This window comes from Triticum urartu, chromosome 3, assembly GCF_003073215.2.
Source record: "Triticum urartu cultivar G1812 chromosome 3, Tu2.1, whole genome shotgun sequence".
Taxonomy (NCBI): Eukaryota; Viridiplantae; Streptophyta; class Magnoliopsida; order Poales; family Poaceae; genus Triticum; species Triticum urartu.
In genome coordinates, this window is record NC_053024.1 from 677,988,569 (window position 1) to 678,011,220 (window position 22,652).

Genomic DNA, 22,652 nt, shown 5'->3' on the forward strand with positions numbered 1-22,652 from the left:
CCGCGGCACGACTCCGCCACCCCGTCACCACTCTAGTGCAGTGGCCGGCCTGCTAGCCTAGCAAGCGCCTGCGTGGTGGCATGCATATCTTCATGAAGATCCTGCCACCTCTCTAGCATGGCAGCTGGCCAGCCGACTTGGCACCGCATGCCTCGCCAGCATGGACGCATGTCAAGACGGAGCGTGGTGGTGACAGACGGGACGGGTTCTACTCCTGTCCCCGATAAAGCTGAGGGACACGGAAGCAGCGCATTTAATCCTAAGATGATGGTGATAAACATAGGCGCTATAGCTACTTTACACCTCCTATGTGCCACTGTGGCAGCCCCTTGGACATATAAAAGGAGGCCCACAATGTACTGGAGGGGGATTCAGACTTTTGAACCTCTCGGCCCAGCTTGCATGGATAGCGACGAGGCGAAGCTCAAGAACACAAGATATACACTCAAGCAGGACTAGGGTTTTACGCTGCTCAGCGGCCCGAACCTGGGTAAAAATCCGTCGTGTTGACCGTTAGATCCACTCTTTGTACCACGCCTCTTCCCTGCCAAACTGTAGAAGGGACCCAGGAGGTCCCGTAGGTGTCGTGCTCACCGACAATATCTCAGAATGACTATGGAAATGCCATAATAGGTAGGTATGATGGCTGTTTTGAGGAAGGTATATGGTGGGTTTATGGTATCGGCGAAAGTTGCACGGCACTAGAGAGGCTAGCAACGGTGGAAGGGTTAGAGTGCTATAATCCATGGACTCAACATTAGTCATAAAGAACTCACATACTTATTGCAAAAATCTATTAGTCATCGAAACAAAGTACTACGCGCGTGCTCCTAGGGGGATATATTGGTAGGAAAAGACCATCGCTCGTCCCTGACGTCCACTCATAAGGAAGACAATAAATAAATAAATCATGCTCCGACTTCATCACATAACGGTTCACCATACGTGCATGCTATGGGAATCACAAACTTTAACACAAGTGTTTCTCAAATTCACAACTACTCACTAACATGACTCTAATATCACCATCTTTATATCTCAAAATAATCATGAAGAATCAAACTTCGCATATTATTCAATGCACTTTATATGAAAGTTTTTATTATATCCCTCTTGGATGCCTATAATATTAGGACTAAATTTATAACCAAAGCAAATTACCATGCTGTTTAAAGACTCTCAAAATAATATAAGTGAAGCATTAGAGTTCATCAATTTCTATAAAATAAAACCACCGTCGTGCTCTAAAAAGATATAAGTGAAGCACTAGAGCAAAATTGCCTAGTTCAAAAGATATACGTGAAGCACATAAAGTATTCTAATAAATCATGATTCATGTGTGTCCCTCTCAAAAGGTGTGTACATCAAGGATGATTGTGGTGTACTAAAAAGCAAAGACTCAAATCATACAAGACGCTCCAAGCAAAACACATATATGTGGTGAATAAAAATGTAGCCTCAAGTAAAGTTACCGATAGACGAAGTCGAAAGAGGGGATGCCTTCCGGGGAATCCCCAAACTTAGGCTCTTGGTTGTCCTTGAATATTACCTTGGCGTTCCTTGGGCATCCCCAAGCTTAGGCTCTTGCCACTCCTTATTCCATAGTCCATCAAATCCTTACCCAAAACTTGAAAACTTCACAACACAAAACTCAACAGAAAATCTCATAAGCTTTGTTAGTATAAGAAAATAAATCACCACTTTTGGTACCATTGTGAACTCATTCTTTATTTATATTCGTGTAATATCTAATGTGTTCCAACTTTTGCATGGTTCACACCCCCTGATACTACCCATAGATCAAAATAAGCAAACAACACATAGAAAACAGAATCTGTCAAAAACAGAAGAAACTATAGTAATCTATATCTTTATAATACTTCTGTAACTCCAAAAATTCTGAAAAAAAACCTAAGATTTTTTTGTTAATCTTTTCCAAAAATAATCAGTATTTTATCGTGCTTCTGTAAAAATGAAAATTATTTTCCTAGGCGCAAAAGTTTCTGTTTTTCAGCAAGATCAAATCAACTATCACCATAAGCCATCCTAAAGGTCGGATACGTCTCCAAGGTATCTACAATTTATGAAGTATTCATGTTGTTATATTATAGTTCTTGGATGTTTTACAATAATTTTATAGCAACTTTATATCATTTTTTGGGACTAACCTATTGACCCAGTGCCAGTTGCTGTTTTTTGCTTGTTTTTTACATCGTAGGAAATCAATATCAGACGGAGTCCAAACACCACAAAACTTTTTGTGGATTTTTTATGGACCAGAATACATCCAGTGGGCCAAAGCAGCACCTGGGGGGTGCCCTGAGTGGGGCACAACCCACCAGGGCGCGCCTCGGGGCCCTGGCGCGCCTTGGTGGGTTGTGCCCACCAAGGTGGCCTCCCGTACCCCCTCTTCACCCTATAAATCGTCAAATATTCCAAAAACCCTCAGGGTTACCCTAGATCAGAAGTTCCGCCGCCGCAAGCCTCTGTAGCCACGAGAAACCAATCTAGACCCCATTCTGGCACCCTGCCGAAGGGGGGAATCATCACCGGTGGTCGTCTTCATCATCCCGGCGGCCAGCACGATGAGAAGGGAGTAGTCCACCCTCTGGAGGGTTTGTACCAGTAGCTATGTGTTTAATCTCTCTCTCTCTCTCATGTTCTTGATATGTCATGATCTTGATGTATCGTGGGCTTTGTTAATATAGTCGGATCATATGGTGTTTTCCCCTCTCTATCTTGTTGTGCTAAATTGAGTTTTTCCCTTTGAGATTTCGTTGTTATCGGATTGAATACTTTTATGGATTTGAGAGCACTTGATATATGTCTTGCATATGAATACTTGTGGTGACAATGGGGTATCATATTGATTCACTTGATATGTTTTTTGGCACTAAACTCGCGGATTCCCGCAGTGACATTGGGGTAATCTATGCATAGGGGTTGATGCACGTTCTCGTCTTTTGTTTCTCCGATAGAAATCTTGGGCACTCTTTGAGTATTTTGTGTTGGATTGAGTATTATGAATCTGAAATTATTTGGTGTTATTTTAGTACGAACTCTTGGATAGATCGATCGGAAAAAATAGCTTCGAGGTGGTTTCGTACGCTACAAATGATTTCTTTATATGTTCTCCGCTAGATAGGAACTTGGGAGTGATTCTTCATTGCACGTTGAGGGATGGTTATATGATCCAATTATATTAGCATTGTTGAGAGATTGCACTAGCGAAAGTATGGACCCTAGCCCTCATTTTCAAGCATTGCAATACCGTTTGTGCTACGTTTTATCAATTGTTACCTTGCTGTTTCTTATTGTTCTTATCACAAAAATCAATATCTACTATCCATATTACACTTGTATCACCATCTCTTCGCTGAACTAGTGCACCTATACAAATTACCATTGTATTTGGTGTGTTGGAGACACAAGATACTTTTTATTATTTGGTTGCAGGGTTGTTTGAGAGAGACCATCTTGATCCTACGCCTTCCACGGATTGATAAACCTTAGGTCATCCACTTGAGGGAAAATTGCTACTGTCCTACAAAACTCTGCGCTTGGAGGCCCAACACGTATCTACAAGAATAAAGTTGTGTAGTAGACATCAAGATCTTTTCTGGCGCCGTTCTCGGGGAGGTGAGTGCTTGAAGGTATATCTTTAGATCTTGCAATTGAATCTTTTAGTTTCTTGTTTTATCACTAGTTTGGTTTATGAAAAGAAAACTATAAAAAAATGGAATTGAGGTTGCATCATATTATTCATCTTTATAATGTCTTTCTTGAAAATGATGGATCAGAAAATTGTGCTCAATTGTTAGAAGAAGAATTCTATCAAATGTTTGACAAAAAATCTTTGAATGATGAGCATGATTGCAATGTTGTTAGTATGAATTCTGTGAATATCCAAAATACTAATTATTATTGCACTAGTCATAATAAACATGTTTCTTATAAGCATGTCAATTTTGTGGAGTGGAAAGACTTTGTGAAGACGTGCCTTATAGGGAAGATAGATTTTGTAAGAAGCATAAGCATGATAGAACCAATTCTTTGCTCAAAGTGATAGTTGAATTTGCTACAAAATTATGTTCTCTTTGTCCTATTACTTGTGAACTTTGCAATAAAGTTGGTCACCTTAATTTCCAATGCATCCTTTTTCATGATCGAAGCGTGTCCAAATATTGCAATAAATTGATCACCATAGAACTTTATAATGAACTTTGTTTATTTTGGGGGAGTGAAGAATTGACACATAAAAATAGTTGGTTTGAAGTATTCATTCTCACGGACGACATTAAAACTAATCTAAAAAATATCTATATGTTTTGCATGGTAAATTGCAATGAGAATGCTTATATTGCCAACTACAGAAAGATGGGAAAAACAATAGAATATAAAAGGAATACTAATAAGAGGGTAAAGATTTCCACTTTCCCTCCTATTGTCTATCATGATGAAATAGGTGACGAGGAGGAGCTCCCTATTCAACCAATCTCATCAATAAGAAGCTCGAAAAAATTAATTAAACCCACACATGATGTGGCGAAGAAGAAGAAAAGAAGAAAGAATAGAGGTAAAAAGGTATATCTCCCAAATGATGTTGGTCCTATTGTTGTTGTGCCTCATGAAAATGAATCAAAAATAATTGTGGAAGATGATGCACTTGATGATGATATTGCTTCTTTGTCTTATGGCACAATGTCTGAAAGAACTATTGATGATGATTTTGTTATGCCATTTTCTTGTTGTGATGATTATGATTGGGATGATAATGATACTTCTTATAATCTTGGAAATCTTTTTGGCACCAACTTGGGAAATTATGATGATAGCAATTTTTTTACCGTTGGTGCTATTCATACTATTAATGATGAGAGTGATTATGCTTATGATATGCCAAGCCATAAGCTTGGGGATGCTATGTTTGATGAGAATGACATGTTTCAGAATTTATCTGTTGTAATTAATGTTTATCCCAAGCTTGGGGATGCTATGTTTAATGAAGATGATCTTTTTAGTCCCCCTACTTTGAATGATCAAATTTGCTATGATGATTGCATGCCTCCTATCTATGATGAGAACAAAGTTGCTACTTATGATGATTATTGTGATGATACTTATGTTACAAAAAGTAGTGGTGATTATATTTATAAAACTTGTCATGGTTATGATTACCCTTTTCTTGAACATTACTCTTTTAATGGGGAAACAATTTATAGTATTCGAGTTTCATATGATACTCCCACCATTGTGAATGAGAAGAAATTTTCTTATGTGGAGAGTAATAAAATTTCTATGTTTGTGGATCATGAAAAGAATGCTTTATGTGATGGTTATATTTATGAATATATTCATGATGCTACTGAAATTATTATGAGAGAGGGACTTATGCTTCATGATGCTCTCTTTGTGTTTCAATCTTTATCTTTTATGTGAGCATCATTGAAATCATCATGCCTAGATAAAAGGCATTAAAGAAAAGCGCTTGTTGGGAGACAACCCAACATTCACCCCTACTATTTTTTGTGTGTTCAAATGATTAAGCTACTGTAGTAATCATGTTTTATTGCCTTCGTTTCAATAAAGTGCCAAGTAAGACCTTTGGGATGGTCTATGGTGATAGTTGATTTGATCTTGCTGAACAACAGAAACTTTTGTGCTCAGGAAAATAATTCTCATTTCTAACAAAAGCGTGATAAAATGCTGATTCGTTTTGCAGAATATTAATAGACAAATTTCCTAGGTTTTCCTAATTTTTCAGAATTTTTGGAGTAGTAGAAGTATGGCTGGAGTACAGATTAGTACAGACTATTATGTTTTTGACAGATTTTGTTTTCAATGCATAGTTTGCTTGTTTTCTAGTTTCTATGGCTTATATTGCTTAATATAAATTTTAGAAATGATATGCTACAGTAGTAATTGTTTGTAAACAATTATGAATCTTGTCTTTGACAGTACCAAAGTGAAATGGTTTGCTTTTTATCATACTAAGCTATCTCACGAAGTTCCGTTAAGTTTTGTGTGATTGAAGTTTTCAAGTTTTGGGTGAGATGTCGATATGAGGAGAATAAGGAGTGACAAGACCCTAATCTTGGGGATGCCCAAGGCACCCCAAGGTGATATTCAAGGAATATCCAAGCAACTAAGCTTGGGGATGCACCGAAAGGCATCCCTCTTTCGTCTCCAACATTATCGGTAACCTCACTTAGAGCTATATTTTCATTCGTCACATAATGTGAGTTTTGCTTGGAGGATAATTTTCTTTTGTTAGGATTTGATTTATGTTATTTAGAATAATGTTTTGCATCTTTCATTTCAATAAAAGTGGCAAAGATAGCCTTTTACCATGCTTATCTTGCAAGTATATGAGTTGCTATTTGAAAACAGAAAGTTTATCGATGTTGAAAAACTTCCCGAGAAAAGTCAGAATGCGATAAAATGTTGAAACTTTTTGAAAAATAAGCTTTGATAAATTTTCTACAGTGTGGTAAATTTTTAGAATTTTTGGAGTTACAAAAGTATTGATACTCTTGCATTATTTACAGACTATACTGTCTTGGCAGATTGCTGTTATGTTTGCATTGTTTGCATATGTTTGCTTGTTTAATGATTATATTTGAGGATATGAGTATTAAATATGCATGGGAATTTAGTATGAAATGTTGAATAATAATTTTAGTGATTTTCCATAGTAGAGAATGATAAGGTTATTGCATTGATTTATCCTAACTTATCTCACAAGTTCTTGTTGAGTTTTGTGTGGATGAAGTTTTTAAGATTTAGGGAAATCGTGATATAAAAGGAATTAAGGAGACACAAAATCTCAAGCTTGGGGATTCCCAAGGCATCCCAATATAATATTTCAAGAAGTCTCAAGCATCTAAGCTTGGGGATGCCCCGGTAGGCATCCCACCTCTCTTCATCAACAATTATCGGTTAGTATCATTTGAGCCTAAGTTTTTGCTTCCCCGCATGAGTTGTGCTATTCTTGGAATTTCATTTTATTTTGTTTTGCTTGCTATTTTAATAAAATACTTTGATCTGAAAGTTTTTAAATAAAAGAGAGTCCTCATATAGCTACCCCTTCACTTAACTACTCGCTTGATCTTCACTTATATCTTTTTGGAGTAGCTTGTCATTTACTCATGTGCTTCACTTATATCCTATGAGTAAATTGTTGAATGAATTGAATATCATGAAGTTTAAATTATATGATCATATCATGCCTAGTAGTAGCTTCACATTGGGTTTAGAAAGTGAAATCTTTTGAAGCTTGACAATCACAATATTGTTCATACAAGCAATTCCTGAATGATTACTATAAGGAAGAGAACTTTCGCATGCAAATACATTATCTTGGAAATCTTTTGTGATTGTGAGCCCCCATCAAAATATTATATGCCAAAATTGTTGATGTTGGACAAGGAAGACAACATAATGGTGTATGTTTGTTCATATTCACATAGAAGTTATATTGTCATGGATCCTTCAACATGTGGTGCTTGCCCCCCATCTTTGCTAGCCAAAAATTCCGCACCAAGTAGAAATACTACTTGTGCATCCAAAAACCCTTAAACCCAAATCTTATTTTCAAGAGTCCACCATACCATCTAAGGGTTTAGAAAAATCCTTCAAGTAAGTTGTCATCGGTGCAAATAGGCAATAAAAATTGCTTCCAAAAGTGTTAGATAATTTAGTGTAAGAGAAAATTGAGCATTGTATGAACTTGTGATGGCAAAGAATAAAAGCGATAGACTGCATAATAAAGGTTGCTATCATAAGGGGCAATATAATGTGTCATTTTTTCGCACTAAGGGATTGAGCATACAAACAAAAAGTGCATGGCAACCTCTGCTTCCCTCTGCGAAGGGCCTACCTTTTACTTTTATGTATTTACTTTCATGCAAGAGTCAAAGTTTTTCTCTCTATTCCTTTTTATTTTTCTCTTTTTGCAAGCATCATGTGGTGAGGAAAGATCTAGGCACATATATCCAGTTGGATGTGGGTAGCATGAGTTATTATTGTTGACATCACCCTTGAGGTGAATACGTTGGGAGGCGACATTATAAGCCCCTATCTTTCTATGTGTTCGGTTGAAACGTTTCGTTCATGTGTATGCGGTGAGTGTTAGCAATCATAGAAGACTATATGATGGTTGAGTATGTGGAGCTCTTACTTAAACTCTGTTGAATAAGTTGAATTACAATTGCTTGGTGACTGAGAACATAGGTTGTTGAGTTTCAAGATAATTCGTTGTTTGAACCTTAACATGTGAATTGGTTGCTACTTTAACATGAGAAGTTTTATAGGAAAGAATTGTTGTTATGATGCTAGGAAAAGTGATTGAAATTGCCATTGATCAAACTTGTGCACTTTGCTAGCATTCACACTTCATAACTTATTTCTTTTATCATTTACATACTCGAGGATGAGTAGGAATTAAGCTTGGGGATACTGATACGTCTGCAGCGTATCTATAATTTATGAAGTATTCATGCTGTTATATTATCATTCTTGGATGTTTTACAATCATTTTATAGCAACTTTATATCATTTTTTGGAACTAACCTATTGACCCAATGCCCAATGCCAGTTGTTGTTTTTTGCTTGTTTTTTACATCGTAGGAAATCAATATCAAACGGAGTTCAAACACCGCGAAACTTTTAGGGGATTTTTTGATGGATCAGAAGACACCCTAGTGGCCTCTCGTACCACCTCTTCACCCTATAAATCATCAAATATTCCAAAAACCCTCTGGGTTACCCTAGATCAGAAGTTCCGCCGCCACAAGCCTCTGTAGCCACGAGAAACCAATCTAGACCCCATTCTAGCACCCTGCCGAAGGGGGGAATCATCACCGGTGGTCGTCTTCATCATCCCGGCGGCCACCACGATGAGGAGGGAGTAGTCCACCCTCGGGGCTGAGGGTTTGTACCAGTAGCTATGTGTTTAATCTCTCTCTCTCTCTCATGTTCTTGATATGTCATGATCTTGATGTATCGTGGGCTTTGTTAATATAGTCAGATCATATGGTGTTTTCCCCTCTCTATCTTGTTGTGCTGAATTGAGTTTTTCCCTTTGAGATTTCGTTGTTATCGGATTGAATACTTTTATGGATTTGAGAGCACTTGATATATGTCTTGCATATGAATACTCGTGGTGACAATGGGGTATCATATTGATTCACTTGATATGTGTTTTGGCACTCAACTCGCGGATTCCCGCGGTGACATTGGGATAATCTATGCATACGGGGTTGATGCACGTTCTCATCTTTTGTTTCTCCGGTAGAAATCTTGGGGCACTCTTTGAAGTTCCTTGTGTTGGATTGAGTATTATGAATCTGAAATTATTTGGTGTTATTTTAGCATGAACTCTTGGATAGATCGATTAGAAAGAATAGCTTTGAGGTGGTTTCGTACCCTACAAATGATTTCTTCGTATGTTCTCCGCTAGATAGGAACTTTGGAGTGATTCTTCGTTGCACGTTGAGGGATGGTTATATGATCCAATTATATTAGCATTGTTGAGAGATTGCACTAGCGAAAGTACGGACCCTATGCCTCATTTTCAAGCATTGCAATACCGTTTGTGCTCCATTTTATCAATTGCTACCTTGCTGTTTGTTATTATTCTTATCACAAAAATCAATATCTACTATCCATATTACACTCGTATCACCATCTATTCGCTGAACTAGTGCACCTATACAAATTACCATTGTATTTGGTGTGTTGGGGACACAAGAGACTTTTTATTATTTGGTTGCATGGTTGTTTGAGAGAGACCATCTTCATCCTACGCCTCCCGTGGATTGATAAACATTAGGTCATCCACTTGAGGGAAAATTGCTACTGTCCTACAAAACTCTCCGCTTAGAGGCCCAACACGTGTCTGCAAGAATAAAGTTGCGTAGTAGACATCAAGGTCTTACTTGGCACAAACACTAATCAAAACACAAAAACCACATCTAACCAGAGGCTAGATGAATTATTTATTGCAAAACAGAACCTAAAAGCAAAAACAAAAATAAAATTGGGTTGCCATCTAACAAGCGCTATTGTTTAACGCCCTTAGCTAGGCATAAAAACATGAATAGATCTAGGTATAATCATAATAATGATAAGGCAAATCTCAAAAACTCATCTCATACTCGCTTCGTTCAGCAGCAAGTTTTCTTTGTGGTAAGAAAAAGTAATCAAAAGGGCTAAATTTAATAGGATAAGAATCCCCAAGATCAAGTTCGGGAGGAATTGGTTCCTCCTTTGGCCCCTCGTATTGTATGACCAACTCATCATTATAAGCATTCTTTTGGCAAAAAGTCATGAGCTTGTGTCCAAGAGAGAAACCCAATCCATTATTTTGAGTAGCAAAATTATCATTAAGCTCGGAAATCTTATCAACTAAAACATCGGTAGGGACCCTCTTTCTTAAATTTTCGTTATAAGCAACATGATCTAAAGAACGTAAACGCATTGTGTCCTCTTGGTTAAAGAGAATTCCCTCTATGAGAGGACTTCTCAATATTGAAAAACTCTAGAAAAATCCTTTGTATGGATGGATGCATATGAACAAATTGCATTTCAAGTTCAACTACGAGCAAAGATATAACATCTGCAAAACTACTAGTTTTATGGAGAATAGATCCACCCAAAGTGGGAAGCGCACGGGCACAAGTAAAGAAATCTTGAATAACCCCTTTTCCAATAATATTGCCGCTACCTATGCGAAGCTTTATAGTGTGTAGATTAGTATATTCTTCATGGGGATTAGTATTAGCAAAAGCATCAAAGTTTCCCCCCAACGTTACTAGTATCTTTTTCAGCGATAACCTCCCCAATTTCAGACATGGTGGCAACAAACAAATCTAGCAAACGAGCAAACCGAAAGTAAACGAAGAAGACGAATGGAAGAGGGGCGAAGATAAGGCAAATGTTTTCAAAAATCGTTTTAGAAGTGAGGGAGAGGAAAATGAGAGGCGAATGGCGAATAATGTAATGCAAGAAATGAGAGTTTATGATGGGTACTTGGCGTAGATCTCCCCACCAACGGCACCAAAAATTCTTCCTGCTACTTCCTGAGCTTGCGTTGGTTTTCCCCTTGAAGAGGAAAGGGTGATGCAGCAAAGTAGAGATAAGTATTTCCCGCAGTTTGAGAACCAAGGTATCAATCCAGTAGGAGACAACACACAAGTCACCGAATACCTGGACAAACAATCAAACAACTTGCACCCAACGCGATAAAGGGGATGACAATCCCTTCATGGTTACTTGCAAAAGTGAGATATGATAGAGATAGATGAAAGTAAACAAATGATAAAGTAAATATTTTTGTATTTTTTATTTATAGATCGGAAAGTAAAAGATTGTAAAATAGTAGATCGGAAACTAATATGATAGATCGGAAACTTATATGATGGAAAATAGAAACTAATATGATGGAAAATAGACCCGGGGGTAATAGGTTTCACAAGATGCTTCTCTCAAGATAGAAAATAATACGGTGGGTGAACAAATTACTGCCGAGCAATTGATAGAAAAGCGGAAAGTTATGACGATATCTATGGCAATGATCATGAATATAGGCATCACGTCTGTGTCAAGTAGACCGAAACGATTCTGCATCTACTACTATTACTCCATGCATTGACCGCTATTCAGCATGCATCTAGAGTATTAAGTTCATAAAGAACGGAGTAATGCATTAAGTAAGATGACATGATGTAGAGGAATTAACTCAAGCAATATGATGAAAACCCCATCTTTTTATCCTCGATGGGGACAATACAATACGTGCCTTGCTGCCCCTACTATCACTGGGAATGGACACCGCAAGATTGAACCCAAAGCTAAACACTTCTCCCATTGGAAGAAAAACAAATCAAGTTAGCCAAACCAAACTGATAGTTCGAAGAGAATTACAAAGATATCAAATCATGCATAAAAGGATTCAGAGAAGATTCAAATAATATTCATAGATAAGCTGATCATAAATCCACAATCCATCGGATCTCGACAAACACGCCACAAAAAAGTATTACATCGAATAGATCTCCAAGAACATCGAGGAGAACAAGGTATTGAGAATCAAAGAGAGAGAAGAAGCCATCTAGCTACTAGCTATGGACCCGTAGGTCTGTGGTAAACTACTCACGCTTCATCGCAAGGGCAATAGAGTTGATGTAGAAGCCCTCCATGACCGAATCCCCCTCCGTCAGGGTGCCGGAAAAGGTCCGTAGATGGGATCTCACGAGTACAGAAGGTTGCGGCAGTGGAAAAGTGTTTTCGTGGATGCCTCTGGTGGTTTGGGGATATTTGGGAATATATAGGCCAAAGAATTAGGTCAGGAGGGTCACGGTGGGGCACAGGGGTGGGGGGCGCGCCCTCCGTCCTTGTGGTCGCCTCGTGGCTCCTCCGACTTCATCTCAAAGTCTCCTAGTTTGCTTCTGGTCCAAGAAAAAACATCGCTAAGGTTTCATTCCGTTTGGACTCCGTTTGGTATTCCTTTTCTGCGAAACTCAAAAAGAAAAAAAACAGGAACTGGCACCGGGCTCTAGGTTAATAGGTTAGTCCCAAAAATAATATAAAATAGCATATTAATGCATATAAAACATCCAAAATAGATAATATAATAGCATGGAACAATCAAAAATTATAGATACGTTGGAGATGTATCAGTAGACGAGGACATGACTGTGCACACACATCTGGGCAACGACGACCTTGTGACGAGACCCGGCACAAGCGCGGGTGTACTCGAGGTCGAACCCGACCACCTTATACTTCTCCTCAGCAAGCAACAACTCCATGGTGTGGATGGAGTTCTCTACCCAGACCGGTTGTTGGTGTACACCAGCGAGAGCTCTGTGAACCTTCCGTGGGTTTCCACTACGGCATGCATGGTGAACTGGCGCTCATCAACGGCAGCCGCTCGGAGCGCCATTGGAGCCGTGTAGGATACCCTCTAAAATGTTTTCGTTGTGGGTGTGCTTCTTGCAATACTGGGGCGCGATCAAAAGGTTGAAGAGACACAAGGGTTAAATGGCCGTTGTAATAAATGGGGGTCGGCCGACCTGTAATCCTCATGTTTTGTCATCGCGTTCATAGCGGAGAGGATTCCAGTGCACGCTTGAGCACCCCACACGTGTTTCATTTGACCACGCATGGGCTCGAAGAGGCGCCAAAGGTATCGTTGGTGAGCCTGTTCCCGCACAACCGCCCAGGTTACCGCACGCAACGCGCAAGCTTCCCGCGCAGCTAGTTTGGCCATGCGTCAGCTAGAAGAGTGGAAAATCATGGGCGTTTATTGGCAAAAAGCTTTGCAAAAATGAAGTGTGTGGAATGACTTCGATCATAAGTTTACCCGTGGGTGACGATATCAAAGTTACACAGAAGGATAATGATGGACACTCGAGTGCGATAATTAATTCTGCGCTCTACAGGGCACACAGTTGAAGAAACCAACTGTGTGCAATAATGTCGAAGATCGCAGTTGAGTAATCTATACAGATCATTTGCAATGAGATCGATATGGGAAACACATTCGAGAATGGTAAATAAAATCTAAGTCCATTGCATATTAAGGTCAAAATAGTACTACCAATATACGATTCTCATACGATGTCATTTCAACGATTGTACCACAAAAGCCCGAAAAATACAAGGTTCAAATTCCAAAGTTATATGGCTCAAATTCGAAGATTACAAGGTTCAAACTGATATTAGAAATGAAATTCAGCTCATGTAGCTGTAGACGCCCGCGCTGATCAACTGAACATGGACATAAGAGAGATTCAAACTGATATTACCACTTGTAAGGCTTGTTTAGAAACCTCATCATTTCTGCAAGTCATGTATGGGCTTCACATAATGACTTCCGAGTACTCTGTCTTATGAAGTTCCAAAATGAAATTCAGCTTCTTCAGAGCCTCCCAGTCGAACAAGACGACCAAGACGGACGGTCCACCCACTCGAATAACAACGGCATCGAATCCTCTGACTAACATGAAGCTAACAACCCCAACGAAAAATGTATGATCATGCCTCCGTCATCTCATCAAATAGACCACACGGGAATGACCAAAGAGAAAGCCAGCATCAAAGAGCTCCATCCGAGAACGGTTGCAGCCAAACATCAGGAAGAGGTTCTCAATGGTTGCAAGCACAAAGAGGAACATACCATTAGCATGAAAAAGGCAAACGGAAGAAGGAAATGACATAGAAAGCTCAGCAAGACCAATGCGAGTGTGGCCATGGACTCTCCCACACACTGGCAGACCTGTGTCTGCCCGTTTTCATGTCGTATCCGCGTGGAAGCCACGCTTGGCACACAACACCTTGCCCAGCAGGAGACCATCAGTGTAATCACCTCAACCAGCTGGTAAGGCGGCCGACGAAAGAGCTCAAGGACCCTCCCCCTCCATTACATTTGGAGAAGAGCAGAGCGAGAGGAAGCCACAACACATTAGTAGATGTGAAACGGCAGGGATGAAGAAGGGAGCGGCTACACAAAGATACCCCCCGCATGTTGAACCAACATGAAGCACACACCGACATGCGTGGCCAGCACGCCCAACCAATAGGCTCTTCCATCCAAAGCGTCGACCCAACACACTGATAGACAGAGTCAGTCAATAGCCCAGCCGCAAGAGGCAGCCGGGTAAACTTGAGGACGTGAGATGACATGGACGAAGGAGGTAGCGAAGATACGAAAATACCCCCGCTCGTTGAACCGAGATGAAACACAGAGCAACATGCGCACCCAGCCAACGGGCTCACCCATCCGGGACGTCGACGTAACACATCGACAGACGGAGCTAGACAGTAGCCGGCCAAAAAGAACACCCAGCGCTGGCCATCTAGGACCAGCAACGTGCAACAACCAAGCACACCAGAACATGCCACCCGGCAAGAGCCAATGATGACTACAAGCCAGGTAGACAAAGGTCGTGCACATACGAAAAAAACAGAGATAAACGCGCCCCACATGCGCTAACTGGCTAGAACCCGCGGCGGCAACGATGAAGCTAGGCAAAGCCTCTCCATGTCCGGGAAGATCCACCCCTCCACGTCAGCTCAGGCAAGCCTCCCACACGTCCGGGCAGGACCAATGAACGACCCGGGCACGCGCACGGGCCAACGGTGTCCTGAAAGGTCGGCCCACATGCTAGCCTGCGATGCGGCCGCGATGCAGGATCCGGCTGGCACGAGCGAACTAGCCCGACACGGGGCAGACGATCCTAATAGCCGGCCCCGTGGGGCGAGCCGGTATTGCGGGCGTGATGCACAACCCGACTGGCGCGAGTGAACTAGCTCAGCGGAGGCTGGTCCGTGCGAGAGCTGGCGCGGCGCACGCCTCGCCTGTCGTGACCAAACCAACCCAGCTTGAGGCGAAGACACCGACATGTGGTCCCGGCCTTCGCGTCACGTGCACGCAAACCGCCGCATGACGGTGGCGCCGGGTGCGACTGCAGTACACCCGTCATGGACCTCATAGACACATCGCGTGGGTGCGCGCCAACCAGGCTGATTGGACGCTTCCTTTATATGAGTAATATTTGAGCTCGGTTACCCTATTATCCAGTTGTACTCTATCCTCACTAGTATTTAATATTTAAGCCAGATTTGTTTTGATATAAAAGAGCTAGTAGTTCCCAGAATCTTCTGTAAGCACAAGATTATAAAAATGTCACAATGTCAACAACGTAGCTATCTCAGCCAACTCTCAAAAAATAAAAGGCCATCTCAGCTGAAAGGGACTAGCATTTGTTTTGAGTACACCAACCAATGAATGGCCTCTCTCTTTCACGGCGCCGACTTCCCTGTGGACCAACGCAGCCTCTCTGATCATGTCACGCCCACTTCTTGTTATCATCCAGATCAGACAATCTGCTAAGCCCGCATAACAATCCATCACAACGTGATGACGCTCATGTGTATAGCTAGAAAAGGGACATGGTTAAAATCTCAAGTTTCCTTTTCCTCTCGGGAGAACTTTTCGAGGCGAGACAACAAACAAGTCCATACAGCAGAAACAAAGAAATCCAGGTAGTATTACATGGCGTGTTTCTCATGTTCTCTCGGATTCACACTCGCCGTCGTCGACGTGACAGATGCGCCTTTGTCGCTGCTGCATGCGTCCCTGTCCCTCTCTGGAGACTGGAGACAAGTTGCAGATGAACTCTCGACACTTCTCCGTTAGGCATCGCATCAGATCCCTGAACTGCACCGATGGAGCATCGGCCATTGGCATCACGCAGGAATTGTGCACCGATCATGTCAAGAGCATGCGTGCCTGCTCATCGGGATCGATTCTGTTAGGTCAGAAACTCCAACTCCAGCGACCGGAAACGCTATTCTATTGATGTTCGCTGAGGGTGTGTGGCAAATCAAACGTTCTTCATGGCAATTTGCGTCGTCGGGCGGAGGCTGACAAATTCCTTTAGCAAGCAATGGTAAAAACTTGCCATCCTTAGACAATACAACTTTGCCATGAAAGACGTTCGATTTGCCGTGCTCTTCCAGAGAACTTTCGCTGGCTATCAAAATCCCGAGCGATTTAGTCTGGTCTGTCGGATTTTCATTTCGTATCTTTTCCAAAGAAGGAAGATTTCATTACGCCCGACTGCACAAATCTTGAACAAAATGAAGGGTGTATGTGTGTGTTCATACCGTGCATGGTAGAGAAACATTTCTCGTGCATTCATCGGCTGCAGACGGAACTGCTCCGGTTCTGTTTTTTGGGCAAGCGACAGATCAGATCTACGTATATGGGGGTGCAATCTGTCCCTACCTTGCTGTCCCTTTGGAGAAGTTCAACAGTCACCCGAGCCTGAGTTTACACTTGGAGACCGACCGAGGCCAGCTCCGGTCAAAGTCCCGGCCTGTCCACGCCAAGCACTTACCAATCTGTGATCGGTGCTATACCTGCTGCCTGAGCGCTCAGCTACTGCTTCAGACAAATCAAGAGCATTGGGGTCGCGCTGCCGTGTAGGACGGGTCCAGGCTAGTCAGCGGCCAGCCGCAACAAAGCAAAGCGATTGACGCGCCGCTGGCCACTCACCTGTTTTTCCTTACCGGGAATCCCCTATCCATCAGTGCTTGAACTGAAACATTCTTGCAGTCTTACAGAGTTACAGTGGTGCAAAAGGTTGAGGAAGAAGAAGGAGCGACAGGAACTGACGTTAGCGGCGTGGATGAGCAGTGGCACTGGATGGGTCGATCCATGTCAGTGCGCTGGTATAGCAGTATGGCTTCTAATCGGTTTGGCGCAGCGAATTCAACGGTCCATGCTAGTATATGCCATGAGAGGTGTCCGGCCCGTCCTGACCTCACCGGCGGGAGTGACGCCGGACAGACCCAGGAGCTGAAACAACGGGACTAGTGCACTAGCGGCAGCGTGGATGGATGGCGGCGTGTACAGTGACTGCGCCTGCCATTGCCAGAGCATCAAATGTCAAGTGAATTCTGAGGTCAGACCAGCGAGCCATTGCTGAGCGAAGCTGTGTCGACGGCGTGGACCGGGACGCGCTGGCGCAGGATTCATGTTTGGCCCGTGCCGGGCGCCGGCCTCCTGGCCGTGCTCCGTGCTGCTGCCGGGAGGTTGTTGACATTGGTGCGGGTGTCAGCGGACCATGCACTGGCTGCCCGACCACGACCAGGTAGGGGGGTCGCGCGTCGCGTGGGCTGGGCACACATGTGCGCCCGAATGAATTGTTGGTGGCCACCTTTCTGAATCTGTGCTGCATTGGCGTCTACTGACAATTTAATCCGTGTGATGAATGAGGATGGTATCAACGGATTAAGATCCGTTGACATGCTTTGGGCATGCCACCTATGAACAGTAGCTTAACATGCCCCTTATTTTCTACTGTCCGATCAAGAATCAACGGTAAGATCAGTGCGAACAGTGCCCAGCACAGGAACAGTGCGCTGCTACAGTAATCCACGTAACATGATCTCTACGAAGCACGTCTCTGCAGTGATTTGTGCTACCGTACTGATTTGGACAAACAAATGACCAACGGCTCCATGCATGCCATGCCTACTTCAGTGGAAGGCAGATGAGTACAGAGGATGACAAGGTCAGACAAGCACACAGGGAAGTAGCAACTGCAGCAAATTCATCGCTATCCCACTACACTTACGGCGTGTGGTTCCAAACAAATGGCCAATTATGCTTTCATTGTACACAATGGTGATGATGTGGTAGTGTTTCAGGGTGTACAACCGTGGCACCCCGTGGAGACTCGGGACTGACTGAACAACCAAGATTTGATCCACACAGTCCATCCGCTGCCGTGACATTATTACAGGTTTCCATTTTTCCTCACAAGAATCAATCACACCCACTCGTAATTTTTCCTTTTTCTAGGTCCAATTCTGTTCATTTCAATCAATGTGGTAACATCCTGTATGTATCATCAAGACCAAACCGTGTTTCGTCGTGCCTTAGCCTCCTCTTTTCAGGTAGGCCATCACGCCGAGGCCGGCCACCAGGGCCGCGCCGGCCGCGACGGTGCCGTACGCGGAAGCCCATGCGTCCCTTCCAGCGTACTCGAAATCCGATGAGACGGCTCCTCGCTTCCGGCGGCCAACACCGGCGTAATCCAAGTGCAGCCTCAAGCTCTGCCAGAGGAACAGGTAAAGCAAGTGAGCTCCCTTCTTTTGGTAGGGAGAAAGATCAGCTTTACCAACGAACAACACGAGAAACATTACCTTCCAACCGATTTGTCTTGCATGGTCCACAGCCGCTATAAGGTCGGTGTCTGATGAGAGTATGACTTTATCGTGATCATCATCTTCGTACTGACAAATGGTACCAGGAAAAGAAGAAACCTTAGAGAACTAACATGCTGACATAGATATATGGGCACGTGTTGAGAATGGAGCTTGACCAGTACCAGAATTTGAGGTAGGTTCAATTTATCAATGTCGTCGCCAAGTCTTTGCAGAATGGAAGTTATCAATTCAGCCAGGCTACTCGTTTCTGAAATTCGAAACGTCATACATGAAACTCAGAAACTATAGTGTAAATAAATTACTGGGCATGAAATGGAAAAAGAAAGAACGATGATATAATCCCAGTTAGGGTGACACCACAATGAGAGTGCATACCACAGTTAAATCTGTGCATCCTGCCTTGTTTGTCCTGAATCTTGAACCCAAAAGTGTTTGATAAGCCTGAAGGCGGAAAGAAGGCTGATCTTCCTATATCTGCTGCCTCGGATGCCACTTTAGTTGATCCTTCGCTGAGAGGTGCCATGGCTATTTAGTCACAGAAAAAAACCATGTCATCAAAATGATAGGTAGAAGAGATGCTAACCTTCTGGAATCATCATCATCATCAAGAGGCCCACTTGACATTGCTGAATCCCAGAACCTCTGCATCATGGAAGAAGTCGCCTCAGAGCCTGTTGCTCCACTGTTTCCGACCTGAATACAACAACACAAACAGGCATGACAGATTTAAAATACCGGCATGATATCTCTAAACTTATACACACAGTAATGAAAGCGAAGAATACACGACACTGACAGTAAGCTAAGCTGCAACAATTTTTTTGCAGACCAGATAGCAGATACACTATCTAATGGTCCATACAACTTGTATATTTGGCACTTCTCTATAAAGTTGCTTTAGTAACTTCCCTCATGCAACTTATAACAAGATACAGATTACAGCATCCACTAATGATTAAACACCGGGTGACTTGGGCATTAACATATTACTAATATACATTTTCCAGTTTAAAACCTGAGTACACACAAAGGAGCAAGCCAGAGTGCGCATACAGAAGCTCAAGCAGAAGGAAATTGATACTCACCGTTGCAATTGCAGCATGAGTTATGTGAAGGACATCAACAACGGTTACAACACTCCCATCTGGATAATGACAACACATTATTCATAATTTAACAGACTTCGCAAAAAATGTTGAATTAGATCAAACTCCATTGCTCATTTGTCCACATACCCCTGTCTAGAACAGGCAAATGCAGAAACTTTCCATCATGCATTGTGTGTAGGGCTTCAAGGATCGGGGTGTCAATCGTGGCACATTCTGGACTCTGGGTCATAACCTGTCGAAAAGAGTTCCAGGCATGATGGCATGACAGTTAGGGCCTAATGACTGTTGAAGAGAAAATACAGAGGAATGTAGTGTGAATACATAAGAATGTGAAGATAATCTATTTTGGCTTTGCTTACCTTCCCGACTGTAGTAGACTCAGGTGGAAGATTTTGGGCTATAACACGCATCAATATATCTCTCGAGCTGATCGATGTAAAAATAAAGTAGCTTTCAGTTCAATGCTGCTATAGAAATTACAAGTAATTTTATTGTACTCAGGAAAGGTGCTCACGTCAGAATCCCGCCAGGCTTGTTTTCAATCGCAACAACTGCTGAACTTACTTTTAGTTCAAGCATCTTTTTTGATGCAGTCAACACAGTGTCAGTTGGTGCAACAGTAGCCACTCTAAGAAATTGAGATCAGCTAATAAGTATTCTGTAACAGCATTTATTCTGGAAATAATAGAGAAAGACATTTATTAGAAAATGACAGGATATTACCTACTTTGAATTCTCAGATATAATTGTCGACAGTGATGGCCTAAACATCCGTTCACGAAGAGTTTCAACAAAAGTGTTGGGACCTGCAAAGTAAATGGAGAAAGCATTAAAAGGCCAAATTGCTGAATCCAAATCTTCAGACAGTAACATTTAGTGGTCTATCATACAAGAGGCTGATACAAGTCAAACATAAGAGACTACAGACCAGATACAGATGTTCCCCAATGCTTCTCAACACCCTCAACAGCAGCAGCAATTGCTCTTCCTTTCTCAGCTGCCCTTTCCATTCGTGCAATAGCATCATATAGGCACTTGGCTATGTCCAGTAGCGCAATGACTTCCCCATTGTCCACAACAGGTAAATGTCTGAACTTACCTGGAATCATGTGACACTTTTTCAGCCAACATTATTAAGATAAGCAGTAAGAAGGTAGCCCAAATATCGGGAGGAACATTCACAAACCTTGCACCATTTTCTGCAATGCCTCGACCGCGAGAGTGTCCCCGAGAACAAAGAGAGGGTTTCTAGTCATGACCTTGGAAACTGGTGTGTCTTCTAGCTTCAATTCACGAGCAATAACCCTTGTGGTTATGTCCTGGCACCAGCCAACAAAACACATCACATAGTTAGCAATGAAGAGTCGACCAGCCAGCATCTGTAGCAGATGAAGAGAAGAAAGGTCTACCTCACCTTGTCAGTAAGGATCCCGCAAAGCAACGCGTTGGAGTCCGTCAGCAACACGGCATCAACTCTACGTGCGGCCATCCTCCGACAAGCCTCATACACAGTCGTGTGGTCCGGTATCGTCAGTGCCTTGGACAGTCTCAGTCTCTTAACGGTTCTCTCCCCAGTCACCGTCCTGAGGGAGGCAACAATTTCAGTTACAACCACGTCTCATGCGATTTCGGCTGTATTCACTTTGCATCAAGAAACATCTGGTGCCGCCGTCTTACAGAATCCAAATTATACAAGCATGTGCATGCGCAGATCATCATAATAGATAGATAAATGAGATTTACAGGTTAATCATAATGCCTGTGGGCTGTGGTACCAATCATGTCTCCGTTCTGACTAAAAGTAAAATGGTCTTGCGCCGCAGCGATTGCTTCAAATCAAATCTAGCCCTTAGCCTAAGGAGCAAACTAGCGCTCGACCAGAAAGCTATTCCGTAAGAGCCCCGTAAGCTACCCCGTGTCTGCACGGCATCGCACGACCCAACAGAGACGCTACCAGCGTGGAAATGACTTGTAGCGACGAACAAATAAGCGGGCGGGGGATAATCTCACGTACGAGGTGGTGCGGGAGATGGTGGCGGAGGACCTCCTGGCGGCGGCGGCGGCGTCGTGGCCGTTCTCCATGGACGGGCCCCTCCTCCTGGGGCCGGCGGCCGAGGAGATGCTCCTCCGGGAGGGGTGCGGCCCTCCTCCCCCGCCCCCGGCGCCGTCCATCCTCGAGCCGCCGCGGGAAAGGGGGAGGCTCTCCGACCGACGGCGGCGGCGCTGATCCGGGGAGGAGGCCGCGGCGATCCGGATAGGTGGGAGGAGACCGGAGGCGGAAGGGAGGCCCAGGCCGAGGCTGCGGCTAAACTCGTTCGACCAATTGGAATCTTGCTTTTTTTAGCCTGGCGAAAGGAAAAGCCGGATTATTTTGGTTGGAGGCTGCTCCCATTTTCTCTGACGCGAAAGGTTCGTTTTGCACGGGCACGCTGCTGCGTGCACCCGACGCAGCTTACACTGCCGCGTGCTTCCCATTTCCTTGGGTTGACCCAACCTACTTTCTTCTTTCCTCGAGATCATTCTGAAAAAAACATTTTCCGACTCTCTTTATTGGGTCAAATAAGTTGAAAGAGCAGGGTTTTTTTAATGAGTGGGTTAAAAGAGCTGGTGAAACCATTGAAACTGGTATAAAGGGGTCCAAGGAGAGCGGTGGGAGGCTCCTTCTCTCGACAAAATGTTTCGGATGGTTACAAAATCATGGCGACGAGGAAGTGCTTTTAAACGGTGGGAGGCTCCTTCTCTGAACAAAATAGTTGTTGCGTTTGCTCGTTTTGAAGGAAACACAAGGCTATACCATCA

The 22,652-nt window shown here is 42.9% G+C and overlaps 1 protein-coding gene across 1 annotated transcript; it reads right to left on the reverse strand.

Moving 5' to 3' along the window:
* Window positions 1-18,155: 18,155 nt before the first annotated feature.
* On the reverse strand, window positions 18,156-22,208 carry LOC125545874 (CBS domain-containing protein CBSCBSPB1-like). Its single transcript, XM_048709931.1, has 14 exons — window positions 21,868-22,208; window positions 21,268-21,436; window positions 21,040-21,172; window positions 20,782-20,952; window positions 20,581-20,659; window positions 20,368-20,481; window positions 20,213-20,279; window positions 19,980-20,085; window positions 19,830-19,888; window positions 19,328-19,437; window positions 19,120-19,253; window positions 18,906-18,991; window positions 18,721-18,810; window positions 18,156-18,630 (listed from the first exon to the last, which is right to left on the reverse strand). The coding sequence occupies exons 1-14, from the start codon at window positions 22,023-22,025 to the stop codon at window positions 18,454-18,456; spliced, it is 1,653 nt and encodes a 550-aa protein (XP_048565888.1). The 5' UTR covers window positions 22,026-22,208; the 3' UTR covers window positions 18,156-18,453.
* Between the last annotated feature and the right edge of the window lie 444 nt (window positions 22,209-22,652).